The following is an 8,989-nucleotide window of genomic DNA, read 5'->3' on the forward strand; positions in this document are numbered from 1 at the left end:
AGTCTATGTATACTTTTAGATTGTCCATTTTAGTCCTTATACTTCTAACAAATAATCCTTGTGGTCCTTTAAAAAAGAGCTAACATGAACCAAATTTATAGAATGTACTTTGATTATTTTGGTTTTTATACTTGCAAGATCTTTATTTTGATCCATATACTATTTTAAAAAAGTGGTCATTTTAGCCTCTTAGAAATGAAAAGACCAAAACAATCAATAGTTTAAAATAAAGAATTAAAATGAACCAAAGTTTAAAGTACAAACGCCAAAAGAAATAGAAATTACAATGATGAAAGTAATATAAGTTTAAAAATTCAATACTAATCTCAAGATATTTAAAAAAAAAAAAAAGATGAAAAATCAAAAGTAAGACATATGAAGTAATAAAACTTAAATGAATAAATAATAAAAAGTCAAGAAGTGTACTCAAAGCAAAGATTCATGTCATGATAATAAAAAATTAGGAAAATTGGTAATAGAAGAGGGAAAATACTAATTTATTGTATTGCACAAATTTCTGCTTTGAATTTATTATTAAGTGGGGGAATAATACAGAACAAGACACTCCACCCCCATCTATGTTGCCATTTCAACCACTTTACTCATCACCATAACATCTAAATTTTTTAAAAAAAAGAAAAATGTAAGAAAAAAAATACAGTTATGTACTAAACAGTATGGTTGAGGATTGAAATTCACAGTGAATTTTCCTTTTTTTTTCTTTTTTTTTTTTTTTACTCACAAACTCACATAAAAAATGGAAAAAAAAAAAAAAAAAAAAAAAGAGGAGAAAAAGGGGGATGAAGGGCATCCCAAGTCCACCCATTAAAGGAGGTCTACATCTTCATGTAAAACATTTCTGCATCTGAATCAACAAACATGAATATCTATATTAATCAAATTGCATTGCAACTCAAGAAATTGACAAAAATAAACAAACAACAACACAAATGGTTTTAGGTTCTTTTTAAAATTAAAAATAAAAAAATAAATAAAAAAATTAACTTCTTGATTGGTCGGAGATATATGCCTAAACTAATTGACCTATACTGAAATTGGTTGTGTTTTTTATTGATATATTGGAATTTCTCATTTTTAAAACATAAAATTTTCTCTATTCTTTAGTAAGTAATCTTATCTTATCTTGCTCATCCTTTATTAACATATCTTTATCTTGTCCTACTTTGATTTTGTATTTTAACATTTAGTTCGAGTTTTGAAATTGGTTTTGGAGGTAGATTACATGATCAAAGAGGAAAGTATGATTATTAGAAATAAGAGTAAGAACTATGATCATTATTAAACAGACCAAAACAAGGAATTTCAGAAAGAGTATTTCATCCCACGTGTTAAGTATCTACATTGAAAAAATCAAAAGACCTCGCAATATTTATAAGTCATAACGAATTGGTTTTGAAATGGAACTATATATTATCTAATACTACGAACAAATTAATCCAAGCAATCATACATTTGCAGAAAAATTATAAGATGGGCAGCAAGAAATGAGTTTTAAAAAAGAAGAATAAAAAAAACCTGTCTGTTTGAGAATTGTGGGCGAAAACTGTTCATTGGCAAGTTGTGAAATGAGAATCTTGTCCAAAGGCTCCTAGCATCCGACATGCCACTTCAAGTAATTTCCCTGCCATTGGAATAACACAAACAAAACAACACCAATTTTAAATCCCATTTACAACCTCTCAAATTTTACACTCATAAAATGTATTTCAATCTACTTTTCTTTTGATAATCATATGATTTTTTGTTTTTGAAAATAACACATATAAACACTATTTACATATCTATGAGTTTCTTTAGTTGTTACTTTTGAGAAATTTTTTTCAAAATTAAACCAAATTTTAGGGCTAAAGGAATTATGAAATATGAAAACTATTACTAAAGGAAAAACTAGAATCAAAGGGTATGTTTAGGGCAAAGACTATCCTAAGACTAATAATCATCTCTTGCTACAGTAAATACTATTTAATGTTCCTCAATTAACTACAGTCGTGTCAAAACCTTTATTTGCTATAGTATTTACTATTTGCTACAATTTTTACTATTTTACATTTATCATTTTTTCCCTTGTTACAATGTTTACTATTTCCTTCTCAAACGAAAATAGTTTACATCTCAAATACATACTATTATAACCCAAACTAAAATAATCTCCATCCTAAACACAAACTATTATAGCCCAACTATAATAATTTAGGACTATAATAACAACTTATTACCCAAATGCCTCCGAAATGTCTACTAACAAAGTCTTAATGGCCAAGTATTTTGTTTTGTCTACAAACATGGCATAAGAAACAGATGTATGCCAATGCCAAGTCAAGTTTATGCTAAATGATTTAAACAAAATTAATCACAATGAGTAGAATGAAATTTTATATAAAATTCAATGAATGTTTCTGTGGTCAGAATAAATGAGAATAATTAAATCTAAAACTTGTGAAGAGGCCAACAATATTTTAGGTAAAGAAGAATAATATGTAAAGGGGGCAACTTAATGGGCAAATGACAGGAGCTTTTTCTCTCTACCAGCTGTTGTTTTAAATGTTTTTCTCTTCAAAGGGTCCCATCCCTTAAAATTCCATAAGATATTCTGAGTTCACCAACCCAATTAATTATTTTTGTTGTCCTCTCATACTTCTCTTTTTTCCTATTCATTTTTTTACCTTTTATTAACAAAACAAATTGAGATAGTCAAAAAAAAAAAAAAAAAACTATTTAATTATTTTTCTACTCATTTGGTGATTTTGATAACTCAACAGCCACTCCATTGATAATTCTAATCATGTCCAATCCAATTTACATAAAGACAAACAAAACCCACATGCATAATTATCACAACAATCCAAAGATTAATACAAAATAGAATGTGATCTTAGTGAAAAAAAAATTTGTTGACAATGTCTTACTAAGTCAAGCTACTGAAAAATAAAAAAATAAAAAAAAATGAAACCCTAAGGAAGATTTTACTTGGAATTTTTGTTTTCATCAGATTATTATACAGAGAGATTCCAAGCAACCCCATTGAAGAAACTCACTCTCTTTCTTCAAAAGTAAACTTCAACCACAAAATTTGTTTCATAAAAGGCCCATCTCAACGCATCAAACTTTGCTACCAAATCCCCACATCCCAAGCAATTCCAATGAGTGAATTTCACTATACACCACAAAATTTCACTGTGTACCTATATAATTTCTTTTTAGGTTAAATTATAAGTTTAGTCTCGAGATTTCTATCTTTTATCTCTGAACTTTCAAAATTATAAATTTAGTCTTATGAATTTTTTTAATTCATTGATCTATCAGATAAAAAATTGAAATAATACGGTTCTATTGATATAGAATTTCAATTATATCGAATAGATCAATTGATAGATTGCTTTGAATCTGGTATATGACGCTTCAAACGACGAAGTACAAGGGTCTTGCTACACTATATAAACTCTCTAAGCCTAGAGGTGTGTCAATTTTGTAGTCTGTTCTCCCTAATAAAATGGTTCTTCCACCGTCCCGTAGACATAGCTAACACACTGTTAGTAAACTATTTAAACCTTCGGGTCGTTCTCTTTTGCTTTACGTTTTCTATTTATTTTTTATCGTTGATTCTTAACATCAATTATTATTAATTTTTTCAAATTTGTTCGGACCTATTAGATACCAAAATTGAAAGTTTAAGTACTTCAACGCAAAATTAAAAGTTCAAGAAGCTATAAGATATTAGTTCAATGACTAAATTGACACAATCCCAAAGTTTAATGACCCGAACTTGTAATTTAACATTTTTCTTAAATCCCCAATCAATCCGGCCTCCGGAATTAGACAACTAGAGCTAAGAACCGCCGTGAAACCCTAAACTAACAAAGATAACAGAGCAATAGATTCATGGAAAAAAATGTACTGCAAGCTAAAAGCAGCTGAAATTTAGCTTTCACATACCTCTTCTTGGCTTGGCCACTACCTTCACGTGTTGAACTGTTTTTGCCGACACTTTCGCCTCCGTCTCCTCCGGCGGAAGTAGAACTCCGTCGATCCCCTGCACTGAGATACGGCCGTCGGTGTAAATGTCAGGGTCGAACAAGTACGCCGAGCTATCTCCCTGCCCAAACTTCACCGAACCGTCGGCCTCTTGCGCCACCACTTTATGCGGCAGTCTCAATGTATCGTATCGGATTTTTCCAAATCGGCGAACCGCATTGTACATACTCTCCTCCGTTTGATACTCTGGAATCAAATGGTAGTACATGATTTGCTCCGGCGCCCCTGGCTCGCTCAGTTGGTCCGTCGTCAGTTTCGCCATCGCCTCATCGTTCGGCGCTAAAACGGTTAATACATAGCCTTCTGAAACTAACCTTCCCATTTCCGTGGCTAAGGACGTTAGATTCACTAATATGTCCGCCATTTCGTTGTAACCGCCGTAGTGTAAAAGAGTGTGAATGAAATCTTTCACTTGCCGTTCCCCGTTGAAGTGGTGGTGTGGTCCACCTGGTCCCGGCGCGGGAGCCGGAGCTAGCGATGGTCCTGGAGCCAATGCGTCGTATATTGGAAGAGCCGGGGGAGAGCCAGGTTCGGCCGGTGGAGCCGGCTTCTTCAGACGGTGAGTCCTCGGATCAACTTCTGGTGCTCCTTCCGGTTTCACGGCGGTTATAGCCTGGAGATTCCGTCGGCGGTTGAAGTCGTCTTGTACGGACTGAGGAATGAGGAGTCGTTCGATTCCGTGGATGACGCCGTCAGGCCGAGTAATGGCGTCTGGTTGAATGACCTTAGCGAGATCGACGGTTCGTTCGCCGGTGCGGTGGTGAGTCAATCGGAGGATGTGATTGGAGAGTGTTTGGTGGCGAGTCGACTCAGAATGCCTTGGCCACTCGCTCGATCCAATACGAGTCGGAATGACGTGAAACGTCAATAGCGTCTGAAGTGACTTCAAATTCCTTGGCTCGAGAAGAAACCGCTTGAACTCGGGGTCGAGATCGCGCTCCAGAGCTTCGTTTCGCGGTGCGAAAATGGTGAGATTATGATTTCCAACAGCATCTTCGAGAATCTGCAATAACAGAGCCTTCTCAATCAGCTCTGCAAGCTCGGTGTAATGCGAGTCCAGTAGAGCGACGAGGACCGAGTTGGAGTTAATCTGGCCGGAGGAATTAGCGGAAGGAGACGACGGGCGAGGCTTTGAATATTCTGGCGAGGCAGATGAAATTCCAAAGGAAAGAAGAAGAGAAGCGAATATGATGGAGAGCTTTACGGCGGCGGTGACAGTAGAAACCATGGCGGGCGGTGGCCGGAGAATGCGGCGGATTCCGACGAAGAAAAGACGAAAAAGCTTCCTTCTAGAGGGAGAAGGTAAAGCCACTGTGATAGTTTGTGAGAGCAATTCTTTTATGCGGTTTTTTTTTCCCTATGTTATTTATTTATTTGTTTATTTTTTAGAGCTTGTTTTATAAATTATAATTTTAATGCTTATTTTTATAATACTAAAATATATATTCCGTATTAATTAAAAGTACAACATATGTTTTCTTTTTTTGTTACATATTGAACGTGAAATGATAGCATAATTACGAAATTACCTTACATACTTAAATTTATATTAAATGAGAAAAGAGGTGGAAAGTCATTGGGTCTTTCTCGACAATCAATTACAACCAACAAATGGTTACATCTACCTAATTTTGTTAAATTATCAATCTGGTCATATTGATTAACTTAAACTTCAAAGGTTTTCTCATTAAAAAAAAAAAAAAAAATCTAAGGTTTTTATAAAAATAAAAATTTCAAAAGTCATTTCTAAAAAAACTTTCTCACCTTCTCTTTTTTTACAATACGTTTGACGATTGGACCTCTAATCTCGAGATCGATAATACAAAATTATGTCAAATGAATTTTGCTCATTTTGGCTTCTCTAAATTAATTTTAAAAGCTCATTGTTAAGCAAAAGGTAAATATCATTTTTAGGATTAGCAAAATTTCTCACAGGGTTGGGTTCTTGGAAGGCCCCGATCACGAGAATCTCCTGTCTGACTGGGGATGGGATCAAATTGGGGACCTCTTTAGATTAGGTTTTTAATATAATTCTTCGTCCCCGGCCTAGCTCCAATTAGATTTTTAATATATTCTTCTATGTATATTAGGTATTCTAACTATTTATATTTAGTAGTTTTTCATTTAGCCTAATCTAAACCCAATTAAAGTGTCCAAGCCCAAATCAATCAAAATTTAAAAAGGTCCCCATGGAGAAACAAAAAAGGAAAACGAGGAATGGATCCCCATAGAGACCCATTTCCTGACGAGGAATCTCAGCCCCCATCCTCACCTTCAAATGGCAGGATGGGGTAAATTCCTCCATCGGGGATGGGAACGGGAACCCTCCCTGCCTTGCCCTGACCTGACCCCGTTGTCAATCCTATTCATTTTATACTTTTTTTCATAAATATATGAATCTACACACTCGTTCATATTCAGTTCGAAACATATTGTATGAGACTTATAATTTATGTGTTTACGATTTCTTTTTATTTTATTATTTTTTGTAAAAAAATGGTATTATTAATATAACTTAAAATATTATTTTTATTACTATACTTTGAACTTTGTTACATTGTTATCTTTATATTAAATCAACAATTAAAGAATACGAAAAAAATCATAAGGAGCATCAACACATATATACGTGGTTCATTAACAGTATGTTAGCTACGTCCACGGACAGAGGAAGAACAACATTATTTAAGAGAATATTTTCATAGTACAAAATGGTGTCACGGTTAGAGAATTTATATAGTGTAATTCTCTAAACCTTAGGTCATAATCGTAAATAACCATAAATAATAATATTTTGAATATGAATTCTGAATAGATTTACAAGACAATCGTATTCAGTTGTTCGAAATGCTAGATAATAAATTCAAGATATTCCAATATTTCAAATATTTAATTTTAAAGTTAGTTTATGCAATTAGTCCAAAATGAATCAACATGTTAAGAAAGTACAAATAAACAATTAAAAATATAGAATAAAAAAATACAATGAAACACAAAATATAGCAAGGAAAATGGTATTTGAACAATTTGTTAATTAATTTTGGCGGGGAAAACGAAAAACACAAAAATAGTTTGTGTGTCGGAAAACGTGGTGGAGGAATAAACGGGTTGAGTGGCCAAAGGAAATGTCGGCAATGGGCAAATAGATTCAGTACACGTGGCGATTTTTGATTGGCTATGAGAAATGGTAAAGAATAGAACTGAGAGTAGGTGATTGTTGAAGCTTCCGACAGCTCACAGTGGGGGCACTCTTCTTTCCCCATTTGACCATAGTTTTGCTTTTGTTTTAATTGCAGTTCAAATAAAAATATCTTTCAATATCTTCCATTACTTTATATATATATATATTTATATATAGGGTAAAAAAATAAAAATAATGACCAAATATTAAAAATGGGTAACTATTAAATATTTTAGGGGACTGTAAAATTCACACCTAAGGTATAGTCGTAATTACAATTATACCCTTAAACTTTTAATTATAGAAATTGAACTATATAATTTATAAAAGTGTTAAAATTGGACATTCGAGTTTATATAATTGTAAACATTGTAATAATCGTATAAGTTTGGATTTCGAATTTTATCATTTAGGGTCTAATTTTTACAACTATTATAAGTTTGAGGGTCAAATTTTTACACTTCTATAAGTTTGGAGGCTCGACTTTTAAAATTAAAAGTTTAAGGGTGTAATTGCAACTACCACGATGCTTCAGGAATAGTTTTTGTAATATGCCCATAATTTTGTCTCTATATAAAGAGTTTACTTGATATTATACCGTAAAAATTTTAATAAAAGAAGATGAAGTAACAAATTGTTACCCATGAGAATATATTATAAATAAGGTTAAACTACCATTTGGATTGTTGTATTTTGAGAGTTATTCAATTTAAGTCTCTTTACTTTCTAATGTTTAGTTTTAGTCTAAGTACTCTAAATAAATTTCAAATTAGTACATCGAAAATAATTTTTATTGAAATTGGTTAAGCAATAATAATAATTTTCATTCAAAAAAATACATTATGTGAATATATAACAAAAAAAATATATATAATGAAAATGCTTATAGATAAGAATAAAAAAAAATTGACAATAAACTCATAGTAAAGACCAAATTTAAGGTATATTGAAAATATAATGACTAAAATTAGATAAATCTCAATATATAACGACTAAAATAGTATTTTAATGTATAAATAATAAGCATTTTGGCTACTTAAAAAGTATAAAATACTTATTAATTAATTTAATCAAGTCTTTTAATCTTTTTGCTTTTATAACTTTCTTAAAATATCTCTTGGACATTTTTCATAATATTGAGACTTTTAAACCTTGTTATGTTATAAAGGTAAGATATTTATTTATTAGTTAGAATCATTTTTAACAAATTTAGAAAATATATTAATTTTTAACCTTGAACTCAACAAAATGCATCAACTTTCATCTTAAACTTTTCAATTTTACCAAATTCTACCTTAAAATTTGAAAAATGTTGTAATCTTAATTTAAACTTGAATTAAGCGTTTGCAAACTTTTTAATAAAATTTGATTTGTACAATTGTCAATGGAATTGATCTATATTATTTTAGATATATCATAAAAAAAATATTTATGTAATCAAACCTATATTTGATTGAAGAAGAAAGTAACAGAAACAACTAACTATTTAAACCATGCTTAAATCAATATAATCGGAACATTTTTGCTTTTAACTAATCATTTAGATAACATTGACTATTAAATTGTTCAATAACTCAGTTGACATACGAGTGTACTAGAAATCACGAATTTTATGATTTGAATCTCCTATCCCAATTATACTTTAAAAAAATAATGTTAGGTTAATTTTTTTTAATCATGTTAAAGAAATTAGGACAAAAAGAAAAAAGGCAATTACTTGGAAGATAGAAATTTTATTAAAGAAATATAAATATA

General features: G+C 31.4%; 1 protein-coding gene across 1 annotated transcript; it reads right to left on the reverse strand.

Annotated features, from left to right (window-relative positions):
* Positions 1 to 483: 483 nt before the first annotated feature.
* Positions 484 to 5,417, reverse strand: LOC120071408 (fasciclin-like arabinogalactan protein 17). The gene is made up of 3 exons (XM_039023680.1): positions 3,955 to 5,417; positions 1,537 to 1,642; positions 484 to 865 (listed from the first exon to the last, which is right to left on the reverse strand). Exons 1-2 carry the CDS (start codon positions 5,279 to 5,281, stop codon positions 1,569 to 1,571), a joined length of 1,401 nt encoding a protein of 466 aa, XP_038879608.1. The 5' UTR covers positions 5,282 to 5,417; the 3' UTR covers positions 484 to 865; positions 1,537 to 1,568.
* Between the last annotated feature and the right edge of the window lie 3,572 nt (positions 5,418 to 8,989).

Source organism: Benincasa hispida, chromosome 2, assembly GCF_009727055.1.
Source record: "Benincasa hispida cultivar B227 chromosome 2, ASM972705v1, whole genome shotgun sequence".
NCBI classification, from domain to species: domain Eukaryota; kingdom Viridiplantae; phylum Streptophyta; class Magnoliopsida; order Cucurbitales; family Cucurbitaceae; genus Benincasa; species Benincasa hispida.